The 26,486-nt window shown below is 39.7% G+C and overlaps 1 protein-coding gene across 1 annotated transcript in view; it reads left to right on the top strand.

Annotated features, from left to right (window-relative positions):
• LOC122816264 (arf-GAP with SH3 domain, ANK repeat and PH domain-containing protein 2-like) overlaps positions 1-26,486 on the top strand; it is a 1,594,524-nt gene that overhangs the window by 511,761 nt on the left and 1,056,277 nt on the right. The window contains exon 2 of the mRNA XM_044089001.1: positions 19,922-19,994. Within this exon, the coding sequence (XP_043944936.1) occupies positions 19,922-19,994 (73 nt within the window). The remainder of the gene's footprint in view (positions 1-19,921; positions 19,995-26,486) is intronic.

The raw sequence follows: 26,486 nt of genomic DNA, 5'->3' as shown, positions 1-26,486 counted from the left end.
GCTTGATATTTAGTTGGACATGTGTATCGAATTTTAGGTGTTATCAATGGTAACCCCAAGATGTTTTGCAAAAGGAATGACTTCTATAGTGGAGTTAACATGGCTGTTGATATTGAAGGATTGTTTGCTGAGAGATGGCTTTTGAGGGGGAGAAAAAAAGGATTTTGGATTTATTGGCATTAAGGGAGAGATGGTTTTGAAGCATCCAGTTCTCTGTAGTTGTAAAGGCCAATTGGGTTTTTGCCTGGAGCTCGGGAAGGCTATGAGCAGAGCAGACTAAAGTGGAGTCATCTGCATATTGCACTATTTCAGTGTTTGGAATTGCAGTGTACAAACATTGATGAATATATTGGAGCATTGGTCCGAGTATATACCCCTGAGGGACCCCAGTTGAGTTACCAGTTTGCCATTTCACAGCCTGGGATCTGTCCGAGAGATAACTATTGAACCATATAAGGGATTTTTGGGAGAGATTGAGGTTAGAAAGGTGATTTAGTAGATGGGTATGAGAGACTGTGTCAAATGCCATGGATAGATCGAGAAGGACAGTGGAGACAATTTTTCCAGAGTCCCGGGCATGGTTAACTATGTCTAAGAAAGATAGGAGAGCAGTTATAGCACTATGGCCAGGACGGAAGCCGTGTTGTGTAGGGGTGAAGAGTTGATTATTGATGAGGTAAATATAATCACCAAGAATTAACTTAAAAATGTTGACAATTTAGGTAACTTGCATGACAAATGTTCTGATTCTACTCAAATGCAATTTGCTTTAGAAACCTTGTTTAAAATATTAAATAAGCGTCCGTCAAATAATTTACTTCCATGATTATTACTTAATGTTTTATAAAATCATAAATATGTGGTAACATCCTCCAGCAAGACTATATAATGGAGTAACAACAACTGCTCAAGATGAGGCATATGTAGTCCAGACTACTTCCATATAAACTTCTTGGGGTTATCATTGATGAACACCTAAAAACTTTGAACACTTCAAATCCCATGAGTTGTTGGTGGATGCAGTTTTCAAGGATTTTTGAAAGTGGGGAAAGAATGGCTATTGGAAGTTAGAAATGCTATTTTTTTTGCCTCCTTTGTGGAGGGGTAAGATAAAGGCAGCACGCCATAATTTGGGGACATAAGATTCCTGGATAGACCTATTGATGCGAATGCTGATGGGGGATGGCAATACCATCTGCAGCGAGCTTGAGAAAGAGTGAGGGAATATTGTCGGGCATTGGAGCATGGCTTAAGTTTGGAAAGAAGCTTTTTGATGGAGGTTGAGACTGGTTTTAGATGAAAAGGGGTGGAAGGATTAGGAGTGGAGGGTTGGGAAGAGGAAGTAGGATTGGGAGCAGGGGAGGAGATGTGGTTGGAGAAGATCTTGGTAAGTTCAGCTGTAGAGTTGGTAAAGATGGAGTTAAAACGGGTGGCAATTTCTGTCAGTTTTATTGTTGTTAGGACAGGGATTGGATTTGGTACCAGGGTACAAAAGAGAGTTGCTGGAGTTCCAGAATTGTTTAGGATTTTTGGTGTGGGTAGCCTGTAGTTTGGTGTAGTAATATTTCTTATAATTTGTAACATGCTTTTTGGTTAGATTGTGGAGTTGCCTATATGTAAGGTGGGTAGAAGGGTGCTTATTTTTGTTGTAAAGTTTCCAGGTCTTGTCGCTTTGTAGCATAAGTGTTTTGGTGTCCTTTGTTAGCCAAGGGGAGGAGTTGGGATTTATTTGCTTTGTTCTAGGTGGGGCTTGGGTGTTTAGGATGCCTAGGAAGGTAGTATTGAAGGAGTCTATGGCCTTATCTAGTGGAAGAGTTTTTAGGTTGTCCCAGTTTGTTAGTTTAAGGGTTTCAGAAAATATAGAAGGATTAAAGTTAGTAAGGTTACGAGTGTGAGTGTATTGGTGTTGGTGAGGGGAGTGGTGAGTAGCTTGCTGAATGAAGGCTGGGAGATGGTCACTCATTGTGTCTGGTAGTATACCAGAGTGAGAGATCTTATTTGGGTGGGAGACTAAGATCCAGTCCAGAGTGGACCCTGGGGGGTTGTTTCTGTTAGATCTGGTAATGTCATTTATTAGTTGCGTGAAATTAAATAGATTGACAGATAGGGAAGGGTTATTGTTATTGATTCTATTCCAGTCGATGTTCACGTCACCTAGTATGTATGTCTCTGGTTTAATGTTAATTGTGGCCCATAAGAGTGTTTTCCAGAGTGGTAGTGTTATCTCAAGGGGGATATAGATGGCCATAACACAAATACTTTTGTAGTTATTCATTTTAAGAATTCCTATGACTAGTTCAGCATTGTTGAACTGAGGAATGGGATTCTGGTAAGGACAGAGGTTCAGGGCTATTATAGATTAAGGCTACTCCTCCTCCTTTTTTGTTTTGGCGGTCGCATCTGAGTGCTTGAAAGCCAGGGGGTACAATCTCAGAGTCAGTAATGTGAGGTTTTAGCCATGTCTGTGAGACTGCTACTATATCTGGTAGAGTATGATTGAGCCAAGCATGGAAGAGTGCTATTTTGTTTTTTATACTCTGGGTGTTAATGGTAATGAGTTTGAGGTATTTGTGGTTGGTACTATTTGAAGAGATGGAGAGAGTGAGATTGTTGCTGGTCTTGGGTCCAGGGTTGGGGTGAATGTCTCCTGCTAGAACAAGCTAATTAGAGAAAGAATAGAGCAGGAGATTTGGTTTGGAACTAGTATATAGTAGGACAGACAATTTCTCTTTGGTTGTAGGAGGTTTAAATGAAATGGTTAGAAGTTTTAGTTTAAAATAGTGAAGAGGGTTAGGTTGAAGTAGAGAAGGGGTATGTTGTGTAAGTGAGAAGTGATGGGGCAGGGATGGGGGAGAGTGGAGGAGGTGGGGGAGAAAAGGAAGGGGGGTAGTTTGTAAGAGGAATAGGAAGTTGCATTCAAGACAGTTATTAGGAGGAGAATGCTTGTATAAAAGATGAGGGAAGTTTGTGGAAGTGGAGGAGTCATTTTTAATGAGTAAATTAAAACTGGAGCAGAAAGCAGGAATAATAGGGGAGTGTTTAGAGAGAAGGGGAGGAGTAATGCTGAGAGTATTGGCAGGAAAGGTATGGAGATGGGGAGGATTACTTAATTGATGAATGTTAGGGGGGGGAGGGGTAGAGATCAGGGTTGGCTAAGGGTAAGGGGAGGAGATACAGGGTTAGAATAAAGCTAGGTGTACTGGGGTGGGTGAGATTTGGGGGTAGGGTAGGGGAGCAGAGGGAGCCTGAAGGACGAACGGAGTGGGCAAGAGCAGGAGAACTGATTTCAGCAGAAAAGAAAAAGTATCAGCATCTGTAGTTATAAACACTGGGCAAGAATGTAAGCTTAACTAGCTATACACTATGGCTAGTATAGGTTAATATTTGTGAAAGTGAGGAGTTACACAAGGGAGTGGATATATAATAGCTGGAGGGATTGAGAGTAGGATTTATATTAATACAGTACTTTTGGTTATGAAGGGAAAAATGTCTGCAGAGAAATGGTACTATTTTTAGGTAATATATGCTGTCACCTAGTGGCAGAAAGGGATAGCGTCTAGCAGAAATAGTAATGTCTCTTATTTCGAACTTTAGTCTAAGATAAAGAAAACTGGAGGGGGGAGAGTGGCTAGTGGTCTGTGGTAGTTTGCTAAAAAAAACACATGGAAGGGGAGTTAGCACATACAAGTATAATTAATTAATTCACAAGTATTTGGTTGTAGGCTGCATACATTCAAACTCTTGCATGTTCACACAGTGGCAGCTCCCTTTTGAAGCCTGGCTGCCAGGCAGGATTCAGGGTGTCTTCTTGGGTTTGTCTGGAGGTAGTCTTTACACCCTAATGGCAGAGAGGGAGCACCAGGAATGGTGTACTGTAAGAGAGAGAGAGAGTCAGTGAGTTAGATAAATGGAAAATAGAAATGCAAGACAAAGGTGGAGAGAGACTGAGTTAGGTGAATAGTAAGGATGTAGGTAAAAAGTGGAAGGGTAAGGCCGAATGTAAAAGATATTCAGAGGAGGGATAGCTATAGAAAAAAGGCAAATGTGCAGGTAAGGTAAGAGAGGTAGCTATAAAAAAGCAGTAGACAAAGACCATAGACAATGCAAGGTATGCAGTATAATCGCAGCACAGTATAACAGGCGCACTACAATACTAGTATAATAGGCAGTATGATCTCAATACTAATAACAGTTTTACCACAGTTCTATCTTAGTACAAATATCCTAGTCCCTTTTTGGAGGAAGGGATCAACAGCATTAGGCAGAAGTACACACCAGTGATTAATAAAGTACACACCAGTGATTAATGATAGCAGAGCCTGTAATACATCGAGTTAACCAAAAGTGTATGTTTGCAATGTATGTGATTAACAAACATATATATTTGTAAAGCCCAATGTTGCATCTTTATGGAAGTTGAATTACAGTACTTTAAATGTAAGGCCGATGATGAGAACGGCGGTCTACACATGCCCTTGTTGGCGTCTGGTAGTTGATTTACTAGCAGTTTGGCTATAAGTATAAGAAAGACAGCACAAATGCCTCAATAGCATTCAGTAAATGCCCATTTGGCATTGTTTTGCTAGTCGTCTTAGCGGAAGCCCAATATATATATATATATATATATATATATATATATATATATATATATATATATATATGAAACAAATACAAAGTTGTGCAAAGAACACTCAAAATGTATTCCCCCAGTACCAATGTACCCGAAAACCAAGATGTCACTCTTTCATATGTCTGCCGTTGAAACCAGTAGAACAATAGGAATTTGTAATTGATGAAAACCATTGTGGCTTCACCTTTGTGGAGTGGAATAACCGTTGCTGTATGCCACTGTGTGGGCATGTAGCCTGTGGAGAGGCTGAGTTTAAACAGCGTGTTTAGGTGAGGGGTTAGTTCATCTTTGAGCTCGTGTAGAATGCAGCCTGGGACACTGTTCGGTCCCATTAATACTGTGCTTTTGGCTTTGGAGAGGGCTGTTTTAACCAGTGTCTGTGATTTCAGGGGCACTACATTCTTCTGGTATAGTTATGGGCCCTTTTGGAGGGTGAGAGGGGGGTGAAATTTGCACTGAACCTGTCTGCCATGATGTTGGCTATATCGGTCGGTTCATTGTATTTTGTGCCATTCTGCACTAACTTCGAGCAGATCTGAGAATTGCCACTTAGATTTTTGACTTAGCTAAAGAATGCCTTGTGGTTATCTTTGGAGTCCATGGCAATTTTTCTTTCTAAGCTAGCCTTGGATGATTTTATGAGGGAATGTAGTTTCTTGCTGATACTGATCAGGGATGTCTTCCCTTCTTGGGATTTTACTGTTTTCTGTACTAGTTTCCTCCTCCTATTGTATAACTTGTTTATGGCAGGGGTCCACCAGACTGGTTTCCTTTTCTTGGAGGAGTGAGTCTTGGTTTTGTTTGGGATAGCACGATCCATGCATTCTTATAGGTGCCCATTGAGTGCATTAGTAAAGGATTTTGTGGCTTGGACAGCGTTATCCTTTAACATGGGGGCTTTGAAACTTCCCACCTCGGTCTTAAGTAACTTGAAGTTCACTTTTGAAAAGTTTTCATGATGGTTTCTTTGACCGGGGTGGTGGCAGAAATCTAACCAGTGAAGGGTTGACCTCCGGTGTGGAACACCGGTCGCCCATGTTGGTGATGACCAGGTCCAATATGTTGTCACCTCTGGTGGGGGTGTTGACCAGTTGATCCAGGGCATTTGAGTTTATAAATTTTAGGAAATGTTGGGCAAGGGAGTTTGTACTTTCGTGGTTCTCCTAGTTAATGGTTGGGTAATTGAAATCACCCAATATCAGGGTGTTTGGTAGGACCTTTGTTTCCCAATGTTTCCAGGAATGCAAAGTGGGGGTCCTGGGACATGGTGGGTGATCTGTAGCAAGCTATAATTTGAATAGCAGTTTTGCCCATTGTTAGTTGCACGTGGATGATCTCTGAAGCATCGCGCTGTGCCACTAACCTGGAGGTGCGGGTATCCTTGATGAATATGGATAATCCCCCGCCTTTTGTATTTCGGTCGAGGTTTTGTGGCCGAAATGTATGGTATGAGTTGTAGCCTGGTAGTGCTGGGATGCTGTCTGGAGCCTTAAACCAGGTTTCTGTTATTGCACATGTATCGAGTTTCTCCATACTGAGGAGTGCCTCGAGTGTGTGCATTTTGAGGTTTAGACTTCTGGCATTGAGTAGCATTACCCTCAGTTTTTTTGTTACTTGTATTATTTACGGCAGTGGGTTTAGTTTTTGAGCCTTGCCTAAAAAAGGCACTATGGGGGTGGCAAGAGCCTTGGCCAGTATTCGAAAACCTAAGGGTGACAGGTGCAAGTCGTCTCTAGTGAAGCAGCCTGGCTTGTCAAGTATGTCATCCCAGGCTGACAGACACTGGACCCCTTTGAATGACACTAGAAGCTTAGCCAATTGTTGAAATTGATAATTTTTTCTCTATACCATGGTGTCATTCTTGGTGAGGGCAGGATGCTATTTGGGGTCAGGGTCTTACCAGCCTGGGCTACGTGATCAGAGAGCTCCTCCATGTCTCTCTTCATGTAGTCCAGGGAGGTACGGCTCAGGTCATTCACACCAACATGGACAATGACAGTCATATTTGTACTTGTTCTGGAGTGACCCGAGTGCTTGTGTTATGTGGTGGATTCTGGCACCCGACAGGCAGCTAACAGTAACTTTCTCCTTGTTCAGCCTAGTGAGTGGGATGTCAGTGTGCATGACTATAGAGTCACCTATTACTAGTGTGTTGGGTATGTTATTTTTGCCTTAAGGGCTGTGATTGTGTGGCAAGTTTTGTGAAGTATGTGTTTCATAGTTTGTGTTGGGGGGGGGGGGCGGAGGTTGCTTGGATGTCTGTTTTGGAGGTCTCTGTTGCTTCTGCAGATTTTTTAGAACCTCTGAGTATGTTTTCTTGTATTTGTGTGTTTTTTGCCAGTGCTGGTTTCATAGGTCTGTGTGAGACTGGTGGTGTGATGTAAGTAATTCCCTTCTCCTCTTGACTGCCTGGTTCAGTTTTGGGTTGCGAGAGCATAGCCTCCAGTTTGGCTGTATAATTGCATCTCTCGCATGTGTTAGTGTTTGGTGGAAGGAGGAGATGGTTGTCTGTGTACATGAGGCAATTGTCACATTGCTTCAAAATGCCCAATTAGGGCTTTATCTGTTACCTAGGTTATGGTTAGGGCTATATCTGTTATCTGGGTTATGGTTAGGGCTTTATCAATGTATGGTATGGAGCCAACGTACAGAAACGGGTGTGGGAAGGGTCGAACGTGGCTCAATGAATGTGTCCGGTTCTTGCTCAGATTTGCTTGTGTACTTTAAATGTCTTAAGTGTAATAATTGTATCATAGGATAGTTGTTGAACAGGTTTTGCTGGGGAAGAAAACTTGTTTCTCAAGCTTTAGTCACAGAGTTGTGCAGATGAACATATATGTTAAATATGCAGTTATTCTGAAGTGAAGTCTTTGAAAAAATTATTCTAAATCTTTTGATTCAATTTTAACACACTTGTAGGTAATGACTGCACTTATTTCCTTAACAAATGTATAGCTAACTAACTGCTGCACTTAATGAATGCTTGTGCATGAGCTTATGAAGAAGCTTTTTGATTGGTATGGGGTGGGGGTTGTCATGGAGGAAGAACACTTCTATAAATATACTGGCTTCCCAAAGGAGGTAGCTTACAACATGGAGAAGGAAATAACTTAGTCCTGAAGTGGTTTGTTTCTGTGCCCGTAGTGTGAGGTAGAGAGATTGCAAAGATTATGTGGCTGTTTGCCCAGTCATGCTTGTCAGTAGGAGCATATAGTATAGGGCCACTGATGCACAGATCGCAGGACTTCTGGATCCTGAGAGGCCCTGCATGTGAATGCACAAGCCATTCAGATTCAAAGCAACTGCCAGTCCCAACAGCCTTCAGTGCTGGAGGGGATCAGACTTTGCTGAGATGTGAACTTAATACTGAAAGAAATATACTGTTCTTCTGTTTCAGGTTTGTGAAGGAGCAGTGAGGTCCCACTTCCTGCCATCGGTGACCAATGTGTGCAGTAGAATGTTCTAGATGTAAAGGTTCAGTTAAGGCAATACCATCCATAGTGGATTTCAAATCAACACTTTTGCTGTTGTCTGTATGAAAGTGCTGCTGCAGTTAACCTAAATGCTGCGAGTAGGGTTGCCTGATTTACCATATATGTTAAAGTAAGCATGTCATCTTTTTGCTATTTTATTTGATTTATTTTTTAAACGTACTTGATTTGCATCTAACATACTTGGTTTGAAACTGTAAATAACTTTGGTAATTGCTTCACCTTCAGGTGATGATGACTAAGCCACGAGGGAGAGTGGAGACTCTGAATGCCTTGCTTATAAATTAGCTTTTTACTTGGCTTCTCTTGTGCTGATTTTGCAGAAGTATTAAAGAAAAGCACCAGACTTTCTTGCTGTCATGATTAGCAACAATAAATTCTACCTACCTTCCTCCCCCGAGGTTAGGCTTAGATTGTAGCAAAGCAGTAAGAACAGTTGTTTTACTTGCACAGCAATTCTCCCTGGCATAGGCCTAGACATTCAGAGCAGTTACGTGGCATAGTAGTTCTGTTTTATTTAGAGCTTAGAGCTTTTGCTTCAATTTCCAGGTGAATTCTTAAAGCTGATCTTGAAAGGCACGGTACAGTGTCATCATTCTGTTATTTACCAGTCTGTAAAGTGCCCATTTAGACAGAGATTCTGATAGAGGTAATTTCCACTGGTAACTCCTTCGTATTGTAATTACTTTATCATTAAAATCCTAAATAAAGCTAGTCCATTTTCTGAATAAAAACAGGTTTAAGTGAATTATACAAGTGAGGACACTGGACACACAACTGACTGTTCATAGGTTCACAGATGTAGGGCCTTGCATTCAGGCCTAAAGGCCAGTGCAAAATGCAGACTACTTCCAGCTCATTAAGTTTGTATGTTGCCATGCCAATCCTTAAGTCAAGTTCAGTGTAAGTACATTTAGAAAAGGAGGTTTCCGAATAAATATATTGTGGCAGTCTATTCCATAGGACTGGAATTGATTGTGATAAGACGGACAAGCACAACAGGTACTTGTGTGCATTGGAACAGTAAAAACTGCAAAAATACCCAGCCTAGCTAGTGTCTTCACTGTGTAATACCTCGTTGGTGGAAGTCCATGGGATATATGCAAGAAACCCCTGAAGGACATAAGTGTTTCAACTACATGATTTTTTGAGTACATATGACTTTTTATGTTTTTATGGGTAGATTCAGGCCAGTAAAGCCAAGCCTGATGAACTGTAATCATGCATGTGGGTTTTGGCCTTTTTATGACCTCATCAGTATAGTACAAGTGGATTGTTCGGCTATAATTTAGAAACTATAAAGCTTAACATCAACCTGCTGTCCATAAACATTAGGGTACAAAATCTCCCAAGTAGCATCCAAACCAAAGGTAAAAAGGTCACACAAATAAACAGTTTGGTAAAAAACTTCAAGAACGAACTAGCCAGGCTAGAGTCTTCAATGTATAATACTTTAAACCACCTGTAGTAGAGATCCATGTGATGTATGCAGATGATCCCTTAAGGACTTTTTATTTATTGATATTTGATTACTGGGAAAGGCCACCTTTCAGCAGAGGACCGGGGAGAAAAGCTCCGAAGTATTATAAAACATTTTAAGAACAGTAATTTTACAGTTTTTAAAAATAGTACAAAACAACTACAGTTTAAATAATTATATCAAATTAGACATACTATGAAAACTTTGGTTAAGAATAGATACAAATTATATGATAATGATTAAATGGTTAGAGAAATTTTAGCCAGTTTATAGAGACATTAAAGGCAAGTTAGTATAATGCAAACAGGAATTGCAGCATGAATTGAGAGAAAATAAGCTTATGGTATAATCCAAGAGAAAGCCAGGGGATAGAAATTGATGGAAGGAAGTGAGTGAAGGGGGGGGGGGGTAAGGAGATGTAAGGTATGAACAGGTATTTGCTCTCGTTTAGGGATATAGTTTATCACCTAGTGCTGAGCAAGAACAGAGCCAGTTTTTGGCTAGGAAGTCTTTCAGAATGGTTTTGAAGAATTGGAGGGAGGGTAGTGACCTGATGGATAGAGATAAGGTGTTCCAGGCCTTAGCAACATGGTACAAGTACAGACCATGCCCACCAGATTTGATAGGTTTGTGGATAGACAGGAGTTTTTGATCATTAGGTTGTAATGACCAAATGGGTACATACTTGTGTCAAATGTTTAATGCTGACCAAGCAGATGGGGATACTGGATAATTTTATAAGTATTAAGAAGTCGTGTATATTTCTAACTAATTTAGGTGTTTCAGTGCTCTACAGTGGTGGGTTTTGGAAGGGATATTTGCTGCAAAGTTTGTAACTTTATTAAAGGATTGTTAAAGTTTTAATTTTTGTGATGCCTGAAGGTTAGTAACAATGAGAATGCCATAAAGAAGTGTGGGGGAGGAGATAAGTAGTGGCAAGTGTAGTTTTAGTTGTGTTGGTGAGTAAGCTTTTGGCACTGTAAAGCTTCTCTAGTTTTTGATGAGTTTTTCTTATGCAATTTTGTATGTGCAGGTCAAATTCAAGATTATCATCCACTACCATCCATAGTAATTTGCGATGAGAAGTGATTTTCATGGGAAAGGGATTTGGGGGAAATAATAGTTTGCCTTTTTTTAGGGTTGAACATGAGTTGTGATTTACAAAGCTGAGTAATTCGGTGCAAATAAGTGTGGAAGTATCTGCATACTGTGTTAGGGAGGCCTGTTTTCTGAATATGTGGAGGGTGTTTGTGAGAATGTTAGAGGAGGGACCAAGGATAGAACATTGTGGTACACCAGTGATGACTGTGACGTATGGAGAAGAGGTGGAGTGCCATTTTTACTGACTGATACCTATTGTATAGGTAGGATTTGAACCATAGAAGGGTGGGCTGAGAGAAACCTAATGAGGACGTTTGAAGACATTTGCTGTGGCAAACTGAGTCAAAGGTTTTAGACAAGTATAGAAATAAGGAGGAAACAGTTTGCCTTTATCAATGGTCTTATTGACAGCATCTGTATTGAAGTGCAATGTCTGTCAATTCATTACATTTCTTTCTCATCACACCTCCAACATTTGCTTATCTACCTGAGGAAACATTCTTTGGAGACTACTTGGGGTATAAAAATACCTATGTAAACTCTTCCAAGCAAAGATCCTAAATCTTCTATACTTTGTTGCATATTTGGAAGACATACATACATCCCACCATTGTTTTTGTGAATCGCTTATCCAACTTCTTCACAACTCTTTCTAACCTCCTCTGATTGGTTCTTACAGTCATCATGCAATATTTTGTATGCTCTACTAATTATTCCTTTTTTACCTGCAGCTTCAGTTTTAGATTCTACTAAAATCTCTACTAATGCTGGTGTTTCACTTAGGATTCCCCTATTTCTTTTTCTTTGCCTGTTCTCTGCCTTCTCTATGATTGATTGATATCAATCTCTAGCCTGCAGACCAAGTAAATTTGTGGCATATTCCCATTCTGTTACCTTACCCTCTAATTATTTGCTCCCAGCACCTTGGTTCATTTGCCAGTTTTCTGCAATAACTTCCAGCACCCTCTTGCCTATTGTCTGTATCCCTAATTGCAATCATCTCTGTCGGCAGAATCTGTTTTCTCCATTCACTTGTTAGTTCTCAGAATACTATCATAGGTTCATACCAGGCTAACTGCCCTTGTGGGACATTTTAAGCCTAGTCAGTTACCCCATGTGAGAATCAAACCCTGCACCTTGTGTCTACAAGGTAAACACCTTAACCATTATGCCAACCTCCCACCCACCTCCAGCTACTTTCTGCTCGTATTGTGAATATAATATTCTGCATGGTTATTGTTCTTCTTCAGGATCTGCATCCAAAATCCCAGTCTCTCCTCGTTTCTTATGCATCCCCCATTTCATCATCATCCATTTCCACTTAGAGTTCTATGTTTCTGCTTGTGCTCTGTACAGGAGCCTTAACTGTGTAGCTCTGAAATGCCCCTTCAAATCAGGAAATCCCAAACCACCTTATTCAGTTGAAAGAATCTCCTTATACTGCTTGACTGTTGCCATCTTCCCCTCCCAGACAAAATCCTTGAGCTCTTAATTGCTATCCACAACTTTTCCTCTGTTTAAAAATATTCCTGACCTGTGTATAAAACTAAAGGGACTAAAATCATTTTAACTGCTTGTATCTTGCTATCCATATCCATATAACAGAATTTCCAATTTTTCAGTTTTTGTTTTATCTTTTATTTACTCTTCCCACATATCCTTTGCTGCCACACCAGATTCCTTTTAATCCATACTCCTAAATACTTCATTTTATCTGTCCCCATAAATATAGATATTGCTGAACCAGTTTGTGTGTGGATACATAATTTACAGCTATTGCCTTTGTTTTAGTTTCATTAATTTTATATCCTGGAAAGATTTGAAACTGCATCAAAATGTTCCACAACACTGAAATGTCTTTTTCTGGTTTTATCAGGTGTAAAATATCATCTGCAAGTAGAGCCAGCTTTTCTTGATTTCCATACCAATTATATCCTTGAATGTCTGAGCCTCTTATTACCTTTGACAATGATTCTAAATATATTGCAAATAACAAAAGGGAAAGAGGACAACCCTGCCTGTTTCTTCTACTCAAACATTATCAGAGAGCAACCCACCCATTTTAAGTTTTGCCTCCAAACCCACATATATATTCTCCTAATCAAGCTTACAATTTTATCAGGGAATTACCCTGGTCATAAACTCGCAGCTTACTCTGTCAAATGCTTACTCTGCATCAAAACCCATCAACAACAGTGGTATTTTCTTACATTCAGCTTCCCTCCGGATCATCAGTGCTCTGTTAATGTCAAATGTTTGCCTCCCCTCCAAAACAAATTGTATTGATCCATATTGATCAATTTTGGCATCGGTTTTCCCATTCTTTTAGCCATTATAAACATAAACACATTATAATTATGGTTTAGTATTGAAATGGGCCTGTATGAAGCCGGATCTGATGGGTCTATACCATTTTTAGGTATTACAGCCATCACCACTTTCTTCCAGGATGTTGGTGCTGCTCCTCCTCCTAAAATACTGTTAAACAAAACATTCCAGATCTTTGTTTTTTTCTCTCCTAGCTTCCAAACTTCTACAGGAATAACTTATGTTAGTAATTGAGCCTCATCTACCTGTAACCTTGCTAAACTCATGCATATTATCGAGGTAATCCTTTCTTTTCTGCTTGGCAATCTGCAATTGCACATCTTCGTTGTCTGTGAGATGCCCCCCCCCCATTCTGTAATACTTTAACATTTGTCAGTCCCTCTAAATAATTCTGGTTACTTCCTAACCATATCTTTCTTTTATTTCCACAGTAGTTTTAAACTCCACTTTAATTTTATCCCACTCCCTAGCTATATTTTCAGAAGAAATTTCTATCTTCTCTAATAACTCCCAAATAATTTACACTACCCATTCCTTAAATTCATCTATTTTCCAACAGGTGGGAAAGCACCAGTGTCTCATTTTTATTTCATTACCCTGTGTTTTTATTTAAGTTATTATTGGCACATGATCTGAAATAGTTATTGGATGTATATCAAAACTTTCAATAAAATGCATATGTTCCCGTGAACTTTAAGTTCTGTCTGGCCTAGCCCAGTTTTTGCATCTCTGGGAACAATATGTAAATTCACCCTGAACTCCTACTACTGAATTCACAACATTCATGCCAGATATTTTCATAAATTTCTTCAAAAATCTATCCTCCTTTGTTATAATTTTCCCTTCTGGGACCTCCGTCTTCACTGCTGCAAATTAAATTAAAGTCCCCACCTATAAGTAATATTACCTGCTGAAAACAATTTATTTCTCCCATAATTTTCTTAAGCTCCATTATAGCAGTTTTAGGTGGAATAAGTACATGCCAGTTTAATCCTCCTCCCTTGGGAGTAGCCCCATAGTGCTGCAGATCTACCATTGATATCTTTATCTTCTTTTATCACTACTGGAGCTCCTCTTGCAATTAATATAAGTACTCCTCTTTTCCTTTGTCCCAGATATTCCACTGAATAACCATCCTGAAAACTTTTTCATCATATTCACACGTTCGGGTCTTTTGATTGACAGATTGATATTTTTCTCATTCTTGCATAGGAAAATGACTGGATAAAGGGGCTTTATCTAGGATAATGTTTTAAGAGAAAGCAAATAAATGAAAAAAGAACATTGAATAAAGTTGTCTCTTAAAGAAATGCTTGTTGAAACAATTCTGTATGTGGTTTCTATGTCTCCATGGAGATAATCTGATAGAGCAATAAAAACAGAATTCTTCTCACTTTTAATGCCTTGGAGATGATGATTTCTGAAAGCATTCAAGTCTTTTCCCAGTCTGGGAGAGCAATAAAGATGAGACAAAACCAGACAGCGCTTAGGACAGGTTGTACCATTTGTCTTATGGATAACCTTTTTTTTAGGTTAACCCAAGTTTGAGTGTATGGCTGTCAGTTTGGGACAACTGTTCCTATTAGGAGGGTAAAACCTAAATAGTTGTGTGTGTTAGTATTAAGTTAATATGTTTTAAGGGTGTTTGTTTTATTGAATGCCCCCCCCCCCCAAAAAAAAAAAACGGTGGTTTTGTAAGACATGACACAGGCTCAAATGGATATGACAAAAAACAGCTGTATAAAATATCAACAGGCTCAAATGGATATGACAAGAAACAACTGTATAAACTAGCAGGCTCAAATGGATATGACAAACAACTGTATAAAATATCAACCTGCCAAACAGTGTGTGCATGTAACACATAAGCTTGAACTAGATAGATACTTAACTAAAAAGGCGGTTACAAATGAAAAGTGGCAATAACTTTATGTAACACTTTCTATACTATCTTTAAATGTTATTGGTCTCACAGATAGGTACAAAAACGAAAGAGTAGTGAACTGTATTAAAAATGTGGAGTTCAAATAGCTATGCTACAGGAGACGCACTTGGAAAGAACTGATTATGTGAGTTTGATAAAGGTTTTTAGGATGGTTATTCAGTGGAATACATGGGAAAAAGGAAAAGAGGCGTACTTACATTAATTGTAAGAGGAGCTGCAATAGTAATAGAAGAGGCAAAAAAAGACTAATGGTAGAGTGTAGTACTAAGGGGCTGCTAGCAAGAGAGGAGGATTATACTGGATATGTGTTTATATTCCACTGAAAACTGCTATAATGGAGCTAAAGAAAATTGAGTGAATTCAGCTTTCACCAAGCAATATTGCTTATAGGTGGGGACTGGAATTTGATTTGCAACAGTGAATATGTGTCTGGGGGCCCAGAAAGTGAACTATAACAAAGGAGGGCAGATGTTTAAAGAAATTTTTGAAAATGTTTGGCATGGAAGATGTGAATTCAGTACCAGGAATTCAGAATGAATTTACATATTCCCCACTATACAAAAACTGGGCTAGGCTAGACAGAATTTTCTATTCACAAGAACATGTGCATTGAAGGTCTTGATACATACCCAATAACTATTTCAGATCATACACCAACAATAACTAAAATAAAAACACAAGGTAATGAAATAAAAATGAGGCACTGGCGCTTTCCCACCTATCTGTTGAAAAGAGAGGAATTTAAGGAATAGGTAATGGAAATTATTCAGGAGCTGTTGGAGAAGATAGAAACTTCTAAAAATATAGTTAGAGGAATACAACTAAAGTGGAATTTAAAAATAGGGTGGAAATAAAAGAAGGGAAATATGGTTAAGTAACCAGCATTATTTAGAGGGATTGACAAATATTAAAGTTTTGCAAAATAGGGGGAATCTCACAGAACAAGAGTAGGAGCAACTGCAGAGTACTAAACAGAAAATAAGGGATTTCCTCTAATATGCATGAGTTTAGAAAGATTGCTGTTAAACAACTGTTTTTTATGACAACTCTAGAACCCAAAAACTTTTAGCACAATGACTCAGGCAACAGAAAGTAGAAAGGCCTGTCAGCAAGCTTAGGGAGCCTATAGCAAGGAAGATAATGGATCCTGTAAAGTATTAAAGATATTTTGGAAATTCTATGAAAGTCTATGTAATCCAAAGAAATCTGGAAAAGGTACAAATCGAAATGTTTATGGAAGAATTTAATATGCCAAGGCTAGAAGGAGAGGAGGCTCTATTACTAAAATGATGGAAGAGATGAGCTAAAAATGGTGATATATAACCAATCTACTGGAAAGTCCCCCAGGAATAAATGGTATTCATGTGGAAGTTTTGAAGCTAGGAGGGGACAAACTTAAAGATCTGGAAGGTTTTGTTTAGCAGTATTTTATGAGGAGGAAAAGTACCAACATCCTGGAAGAAAGCGATAGTGGCTAAAGAGGGGTAAAGATCTAGCAGATCCAGATTCCTATGGGCCCATTTCAATACTAAATCATGATTATAAAGTCTTTGTTTATAATGGCTAAATGAATGCCAAAAGTGATGCTAAAATTGATAAATGTGGATCAATGTATTTTTGTGGAGGAGAGGCAAACTTTTGACAACATAAACGGAACAGTGATGATCCAGAGGGAAGCAGAATGTAAGAAAATGCCACTGTTGCTGGTGGGTTTTGATGCAGAGAAAGCATTTGACAGAGTAAGGTGGGATTTTAGGAGCAAAGAAATGGAAGCATTTGCATTCCCTGATAAAATGCTAAGATTGATTAGGAGGATATGTAAAGGATCGGAGGTGAAAACTTAAAGTGGGTGGAGATCTTCTGATAATCTCTGCTTGAGCAGAGGAACCAGGCAGGGATGTACTCACTCCCCTTTGTTATTTGCATTATATTTAGAACCATTGGGAAAGAAAATAAGAGACTCAGAAATTCAAGGATATAATTGGGATGGTAGTCAAGAAAAGCTGGCTTTATTTGCAGATTATTTTATACCTGACAAAACCAGAAAGGGACATTACAGTGCTGTGGAACATACTGAGGCCGTTTCAAACCTTTTTGGGATACAAAATTAATGAAGCTAAAACAAAAGTAATAGTGGTAAGTTATGTACCACCATACAGATTCATTCAGCAATACTCATATTTATGGGGACATGATAAACTGAAGTATTTAGGAGTATGGATTAAAAATTATTCCGGTGTGGCAGCTAAGGATATGTGGGAAGAGACTAAATAGGCATACTTTTATCAACCAAAGGAGAAGTTGTGGATAGCAATTAATAAATAGCTAAAGGATTTTACCTGGGAGGGGAAGACTGCAAGAGTCAAGTGGGATAAGCTCATTCTTCCAATAGAACAGGGTAGATTGTGATTACCCGAGTTGAAAGGGTAATTCAGAGCAACACAGTTATGGTTCCTGTACATAGCACAAGCAGAAGACTATAATTCAAAGTGGAATGAGATCGTGATGGAATGGGGGAAGCTCAAGTACCAGGGAGAAACTGGGATTTTGGATGCAGACCTTTAAGGAGAATAATCATACAGAATATTATATTCATAAAGTAGCAGAAGGTCTTCTAAGAACTAAGCCAACGTAGGAATTGAGAAAGGAGATTCTGCTGATGGGGATGACTGCAATTAGGGATACAGACAATAGGCAAGAGGGGTGGAATATATTGAAGAAAACTGGCAAAGGAACCCAGGTATTGGGAGCAAATAAATTGAGAGAAAAGGGTAAAGGAATAGGAAGATGTCAAGAACGTAATTGAACTGCAGGCTAGAGATTGCCTTCCATATCAAGGATTGATATCTGAGTATAGGCAAAGAGAAAGAAATAGGGGGGTCCTAAATGAAAGATCAGCACTCGTAGAATGTTTAGTAGAATCTAGAACAGAAGTTGCCACTAAGAAAGGAATACTTAGTAGATCATATAAAATATTGCATGATAACTATAAGAATCAATCAAAGGAGGTTAGGAAAGAGAGATTAGATAAGTAATTTATAAAGAAATGTGTGTCTCTCCCAAATATGCAACAAAATCTAGATGATTTTAGGATCTTTACCTGGAAGTGTTTACATAAGTATTTTTTTTACCCCAGGCAGATTTCAAATAATTTTTCCTCCGGTAGACAGCAAATTTTGGAGGTGTGATGGGGAAGAAAGAGTTAACTGGGAACATATTTTCTGGTTGTGTAATGAGTTGACAGACTAAAGATTCCCTGCAGACTGCTCTGTCGGAGATGTAGGGTGAGCATATTGTAGTAACTAGGGAAATTATTTTTTTGGGCTATGATGCATAATCTGAATTGCCTAGACATAGTAAGACATTGCTGAGTCTAATTGTGATGGCTGCCAAAAAAGCAATTCCTAGAAAATGGAAATCAATGTCTAAACCAACTTTACTAGATGTAGTGAAGATGGTAACAGAGAAAACAACTGGGAATGGGATATTTAGAACAGGGTTGGAGCAAATTACACAGGAAAAAAAGGTAAATGCGGGATCAATACATGCAGAGGAGGAATGAGGTTTAAAAGAAGGAAGGATTTGAATGAGCTAAGTAATGGTTGACTAACAATGATGGTATATGTTAAAAGTGATGTATAATGTTTGCAGCTGCTGTTGTGTTGGCACGGTTTGTAATGTATAATGTTTGCAACTGAGATTGTATGTCCATGATTTATTTTAATTTATAGAAATGTAACGTGGCCAATGTTATATATGATAATTTAGTAAAGATGTTTGTTTAAAAAGTGTTCACTGGCTCTCTTCTTGAGTTTCTGTTTTCACACTGGGAGAGCTGAAATTAATCTCTTACTCAATGTGCAGCCATCTTGGAAGTCCCTTATGATCTCTGAATCTTTTGTTAAAAGCAAGTTAATAAGGTCTGGGATAACGTAGTCAGTAGCATTAAAGGCAGGGGTTCCCTGATTCTCCACATTATTTTCAGGTTTTGGAAAGCAAGTTTGCAGGGGAAAGGCTGTTGCAGTCCCATAAGAAGGAAGCAGGACTCCTGAAGGATGACAAAATTAAAGGGTGAGGGAAAATTTGATTTGTCAACCATCCTTCTACAAGGCAGAGACAATTCTGGGGGAACTTGTGTAACTGTTCAACTAGGCCTCCCTTGTCCGATTATAAGATAACCCATTATGTGAAATGTGGTTACGATAGTATGTGAACAGAATGGTGATTAAATTCAGATTATTGACAGTGTAATCAGCTTTCTAGATATGCATTTCAATACTTTCCTCCTGAAGAGCAATTCTTGTTCACCTTTCTTGAATTTTAAAGATTTCGTTTGTTAGATCAGCTAAGTGAAGACACTACTATGGCCAGTTATCTCCTTTGTGGGTTCTGCCTTCTCTGTCAGTCTGTGGTTGATAAATGGTGGTGTGGTTGGGGTGTGGTGTACATGGCAAGACAGCTTTGCTAATGTTACTAGGTAACACACATCGTGTTCTCTTGCAGAGGCTCGATCAAGATAATTTTCTCTAGCACTGATGAGTTGCTTTAAATTGGGGTAGAATGAGGAAAGGGGTGCAGTATTCTGTGAACTTCATTTTCTTGGCTCTTTCTTGGGGTCAGAAAAGCAGAATTCTGATTGTCTAGTTTATGGGTGGATTTTATATTTTATTGGATCATTAAATCTCTGTCTTGACCTCAGAGGGCATCAGAACAATTCTCCATGATGAAAGTGGCATAAAGTGAAGGGGATCACATGTGGAACCAGAATTATCTTTTTTGGGTTTATTACTCTGACTTGTGTGTATTCCACAGCTGTTAAAACTGTAACACAGGTTTCAGATTGTATGGTTATGTCAGCTTTACTTTTCTCAAACTGCTAGGTTAAATTAACAAAAATGCATATGTTTGGTTCTGTGTAACTTTCTTCTATATTTTTGGGCTTTCAGGTTTTAGATGCAGATCGAACTGTTTTACATAAAATGAAGAAGGCAACAAAAGCTAAGTACGCTTCAGGACAAGGTAAGACTTTTATCATGTTTTGTTGTGGAAGAGCTGTCAGTACTGAATCCTTTCAAGACCCTTTACATTAGTGCAAACTGTGTTGTAACTAAAAATTTTCTTAAGTATGTCAGATAATCACCACAGGTCATTGTTTTCCTTGTGATGTCTTTCCTTACCACTCTGATCCATCCAATTGCTCCTCTGTGTTGATTCTCTGAAAGTATCTTCAGTTGTTACACTTACCGTACAGCATGCTTCTTGGAAATCTGAATCTTTTTCACTGCTTTTTGCTTCGGCTACAGAGCAGACTTTCTTTGAACAGTCCAAAAGGATGTCAGTATTCATCTCTACATAACTGATTTTTAAATACCTCTAATGCTGGAGTGGGAATTTGTAACATGCAGTGAAGTCTGTCAGTCACATGCATTACTGCATGCCTCACACAGTGTATCTGCTGTGCTTCGTGTTCCCTTTCTTTATTATACTACTCTGCTAGGTTTCAAAATGTCTAGTAGTCAAGCAGAAAGCAGTAGGCCTCAAGTACCTCCTTGAGATAGTAAAGCAGACCCATAGCTCTTTGTTTCTGTCCTAATTCACTGATCTTTCTGAAAGTACAGGCCATACATATAGGTAGTTTGAGTTTACACAGGTATGTTAACACTTCTGGTAACTGAAGATGTTCACCGTGTTTCACTTTTGCAGTCATTACATTTGAGTAAATCTGCTGGCAGGTTGCCCTCAGTTGGCCTGATTAACAAAGTCTTGGGTCGTGCGTCAGTTGCTGTCCCTTCTTCCATGACGTCAGGTCGTCAGGGGTATAAAGATATAGAAAGTGTTGTGCAGATTTTTTGGCTACTGTCATACCATATCCTTTAGAATGATCTACATTAAATAATCAGTCATACCTATGTCTTACCCAACAGTGAACCGTTGCTAGTGGAAATAGGTACTTCTGCTTGGCCCCCATCATGGAAGAGGAGACAATTTTAATACCAGGAGCTGTAATTTTTTCAGTATCCATGCAGTCCAGCCCATTGTAAACTGCACTTGGTTGGGCAGTGTAAGTTCTCCAGTACAGTTTTATGAAGGGTGCAGTGTTCAAAAAGAATGGTTTGCAAATTCCAGTGTGTGAGAAAGGTTGTGCAAGCAGGCCAATCGGTAAATGTTTTTAACTGGCAGAGAGTGCTGTTCATGCCTACCTTGAACTGCCCTGCTGTGTTCTTTTGTCTCAGATTTATTTTATTCAATGTTTTAACTTTGTGCATTGTAGTGTTTTTTGCTCTGGTGCACCTTTTCAGTATTTGGCCTGTTATGACCAAGGCATTTTAGTGTACTCCCTGGGAGAAGTATGTACAAGCAGAGTTGGACGAGCATTTAGGCAGGTGGTAGAGAACTCGGGATGTATCTAAGGAAATTTGTTACTGTAGGTTTACTGTTACATTCCCCCCCCCCTTTTTTTTTTCTTCCTTGACCTTAGTTGATACTTTTATTAACTACTCATTGAAACCAATGGAAACCCCGGGGCTGAAGCTGTGTTTCTTGTGTTTCCAAAGTAATGGAGTGGTCTATGGTCTCAAAGGCACAGTTCACATCAATAAAGCTGGCAGCTGAAATCTATCTGCTATTCATATGGCTATATTGTCAGTGACATTTATACCGTAACCATTGCACTGAATTTAGTAAGGAATCCGTGCTTAGCATTTCATTACAGACCATTACTATGGATATGCTCTAAGATTTGGGTGTAGCTTTTTTCAAAAATGTTAGTAATGGGGTATATGATGGCGGTGGATGGAGATGTACAGTGAAGAGAGAGAGGTGACTTCAGGTAGTGGGATTATGAAGGTGTATTTGAAAGCAGAGAGATTTTTGTCTAATTATCAGAGATGTGATGAATATAAAAGTATGTGTATACTGTTCATATTATAGTATTTCAGTGTTTTAATAACTTTGGTCATCTTTTTAGTATCTTAAAACTCTTGTTTATGGCTCCATTCCCAGGTTGTATATTGCTATAACAGCTTTTTTACAGACACGGTTATCCTTGACATATTAGGTTGAAACTTTGCTGGATACTGTCATTTCTAGACACCTCTTAAAAGTTTCTTTTCATCTTGGCCTTTGCAGTGTTTGGATTTTTTTGGATCAGATTTCAAAATACAACTGATATATTCCCAGACTCGTCACTCTATTACATATGCTTTTTGAGTCTGTTAGCAACTGTATGCATTAGTTTGTCATGTTTTTGTTGTATGTTTTATCCCACACCAATGGATCATCAGTTCAACGATAGGTGAATTCTTTTGAACACTTGTTTTTTTTTGCTTTTACGCAGCTTCAGAGAATATACTTTTGTAACACAGATTCTGGCAACATTGATTCAAGCTAGACAATGCTTCATCTTTTGCTTCTAGCACCAATTAATGCAGGCTTAACTTAAAATGATGCAATCACTTCACTGTCCCCTATCTTAGATCATCTCATTTTAATAAAACATTATCTGTTAGCTTTTTCAGAAGATCACTGCTACAACATGTCCTGACTTACTGCTACAACATGTCCTGACTTTTCTAATTTTTTATTGTGTATTTGACTTGTGTACTAGGTTACACAGATGCACACTTACCCGCCGTTGCTTTTATTTCACTGTATTTTGATAATTTCACCTACTCTGCATGTGTCTACAGCTTTTGGTAAAGCCTGATGTCCTTTCATATCACTGTCACAATATTCTTTCCCTAAGGGATCACCTGCCAAGTATAGCCCAGTGTCCAGACAGTATACCAAAGCCTTTAGTACTTGTAGGTGTCGTACGCCACACGTATGCTCCACATGCAAGGTGCAGGGTATAAAAGTGAAGTACAAATGCACATACTCAGAACAACTTTGCCGCTAGTCTGAATGTCATTGTTCTACATCTGTCTGAACGCCGATCTGCTGTGCTGATTACCAAGGCATCTTCTCAGGTAAGTGCCCAGATGAGGTTTCTGCTCTTTCTTCTTTTCTTTGTAGTTGCTGAGTTCACATTATCCAGAAACTAAAAATGGCATTATGGGAGGCAGATTCCCCATAACGAGCATCACAGCCAGTGTCTGTTCTGTTTGGGTGCTTCTCACAATCATACACAATGCTCTGTCTGACAGGCGTTTGTGCCCAAGACCCTATGTAGTCATATTTATCTCTTCACCTTGCTGATATACCTGGAGGCCCAACTTCTTAAGTTGTTGGCTCAGGGTGCTATGGCAGAATCCTCCCATGCTGAGGGTCAGTTGTCTGCCAAGAAGAAGGCCAAAAAGGCTAGATCTGATCCGGCTGCTGTCCACCCTTTCCTGGATTCTCTATTGAGGCTGGTGAAAGCCCAGAGGACTGTCTGATAGTTGCTTCTGATTCTTCTACCACGACTCTGTCATAGGCTGGAATGGATCCGGCTTCTTAGACATTCTCAGAGGCTTTTCAAATGTCTGTACCTGATGTTGATGGGGAAGCTCATTTGATCATATCCAAGGGACTGAGGGGGATTTCTCAAATCTTAGTTAGGGAAGAGATTCCTATAACTATTATTGAGTCTTGCCAGTGGTCTGACCCTCCAAGGATGTTTCATGTGAAAGTCTCACAGAAGAAGAAGAAGAAGAAAAAGAAAAAAAAAATATTTCTCTTAGGAATCCCCAGCTTGAATGGCAGGATTTCACTTGGGGTGTGTGTGTGTGTGTGTGGGGGGGGGGGGGCTATGGAAAGCTGGGCAAAAAAAGTTTACATTGCTGACTCTCTATTCTTTAGGGCTAATAACTACCAGACTCATATGACCAAGTATATTTTGGCTCTCCTTTCTCAGGTTTCTAAAGTGTTTTTTGACATTCCTGACTGAGGGGGGAAGGCTTTGGCCCTTTCCTGCTTGACTGTACTTCTCATGTGGCCCACAACTCAGTCAAGTGCAGCTGTGTTGCAGCTGATGTGTCCTGCAGGGCTGCTGCCTTTGCTTCTGTTTTGCAGTATTATTTTTGGCTTCACCTTCAGGCTGTGTCTGACAACATTAAGGCCAAACTGTTTGATGCTCCTTTGGATAATAAAAATATTTTTGGTTCTGCTGCTGCTTTCAAGTCTCTCCAGGACGAAGGCAAAGCCTTGCAGGAGTTGAAACATATTTTAGCTTCTCCTTTTCCCAAATTTCAGTGGAATTATCCCACCAAGTCTGCATTTGTCCTTAGGAGGCCCACGCTTAGAGCCCTTCTTTCCCTTGAGAGGAGGGCAGGATTGCTTAAGTCTACTCAGACTCCTGCCACCCAGAAACCTGCTATCCAGGACAAGCCAGGTTCTATTTGACAGTTTGCTTCCTCCTTTCCTCTTCTCGATTCCCTTGTCATTCTGTTTTTCCTGTCTCTTCCAAATTAGCTTCTGGTCAGTTCAGACTCTTAGGTTCTCTCTATTATCGGTCAGGAATATTTCATGATCTGGAAGTCCCTTCCTCACTTTTCAGGCATTCCTCAGCCTCCTTGGGAACAGCTCTCTTTTCTCAGAGGTTTTTCACTCTCTTTTGGCTCAGGGCTCTATTCAAGCCATACCCCCTGCCCAGGAAAAGGAAGGGATTTTATTGCAAGATGTCTTTATTCCCACAAAAAGAGGGCACATGAAGACCAGTTTTGGATCTTTCCAAGCTGAACACCTTCTTCAAGATTCCTTCCTTTCTGATGCTGTCCCTGCAGATGTTTTCCTCCTCCTCTACCCTAGGTCTTTACATTTCTCTATTTCTTCCTTGCATTTTCAGTTCTATACTTTGCCCTTTTTTGGCCTCCCTACTGCATCAAGAGTATTCACCAAATGTCTTGCTGTTATTGCTTTTTGCAGGGTTCGAGGAATTCAGATTTTTCCTTATTTAGACAATCTGCTTATTCAAGCTATGTCCCCCAATTCTCTGCTTCATGATCTTACATCTCTGTGAGAGTTTGGGGTTCACCATAAATTTCCAGAAGTCAGTTCTGACACCTTCCCAGGATTATATTTTCCTTGTCTGCAGACTTCAGACAGTTCTCATGCTGGCATCTCGTCCTACCCCATGGCCCTGTCTTTAATTGCCTTTTTCCTGTCCCTTCTTCATCTGGCCTTTGTCTCCACCAAGCAGTTTCTCAGGGTTCTCTGGTTTATGGCTTCCTCAATTTCCCTGTCCTGTCTCTCACCAGGCTCCATATCAGAAAGCTTCAGTGGTACCTCAGGTCGTTATGGTTCCAACATTGCTACTCCCTGGACTTCCCGGTACCTTTTCTGCCCTGTCTCAAAGTTGAGCTTCAGTGGTGGATTCATCAACTTTCACTCAACTCTGATCTTCCTTTTCAAGCCCCATTTCCAACTCAGGAGCTCTTTACAAATGTGTCTGACAGAGGTTGGGGGGGGGGTTCTTGTGTCCTCTCAAGGTTCTGGGTGTCTGGACTCCTCATCAGAGGTCAGATCACATCAGTGTAAAAGAGATGAGGGCTTAACTTTTGGCTCTACAGGCTTTCTACTTCCTCTTTCATCCCAAACTATTCAAAGTTTTACAGACAATTCCACAGTGATGTGGTATGTCAACAAACATGGGGCACAAGATCCTATATTCCTTGCAGAATAGCTTTTCAGTTCTAGGATCTGTCTATCCAGTATCAAATGACTCTTCAGGCAGTTTATATTCCCTCCAAGCACAATCGAGCGGCAGACTCCTTGAACAGGTCTAGCACACAAGCTCACGGATGGATGTTTCATAGAGATGTGTTCTGGACATTGTCCATTTGTGGGGTATTCCTCAGGGAGAGCTTTTTGCCTCCCTTCTGAACAGGCAAATTCTTCTATTCTGTTCCAAGTCTTCTGGCTTGGAAAGTGGATGCCTTGTCTTTTCTTTGAAGGGGATGTTTGTGTACACCATCTTCTGTTTCCATGAGTCTTGCTAGTGACTCTCTTTTGGCCCAGACAGCATTGGTTCACACTTTCTCACTTGGTCAAGGGCAATCGCCACAAGTTACCTCACTGGCTGGATCTTCATTTATCTATCTTCATGTGTCCACTCTTCAACTGATACTGTGGGTGATTGGGGTCTTTCAGGCACCTCTTTTGTGAGGATGTGCTACAGGTTCTGCAGGAGACCAGGAATCCTACTACTAGGAAATCGTATATGTCCAAATGGAAGATATTTTTCTGTCTGGTGCCTCTCTCACCATCAGGATCCCCTGTCTGTAGAGGTTCCTTTGGTTCTGTCTTATTTGTGTGATCTGCTCCATGCTAGGTTGGCATATTTTTGCGTTAAAGCCCACCTGTCAGCAACTTTTGCTTGTCTGCTCTTGACGACTCCTCCTCTGGCCTCTAAGTTTGAGGTTAAGCCATTTCTTAAATCTCTCCTTTGTATCGGGTCTCCTAGGAAACCTATTCTGCTTTTCTGAGACCTCAGTTTTGTACCTGAAAAATTGAATCAGGCTCCCTCTGAGCATGCTTCTTCAGCTTCGTACTTTGAAGACTTATTTTCTTTTGGCTATCACTTCAGCCAAGAGA

This window comes from Protopterus annectens, chromosome 12.part0, assembly GCF_019279795.1.
Source record: "Protopterus annectens isolate FY-2018-M chromosome 12.part0, PAN1.0, whole genome shotgun sequence".
NCBI classification, from domain to species: Eukaryota; Metazoa; Chordata; order Ceratodontiformes; family Protopteridae; genus Protopterus; species Protopterus annectens.
The sequence above is the reverse complement of the archived record's forward strand: the minus strand, read 5'-3'. Positions and strand labels throughout refer to the sequence as shown.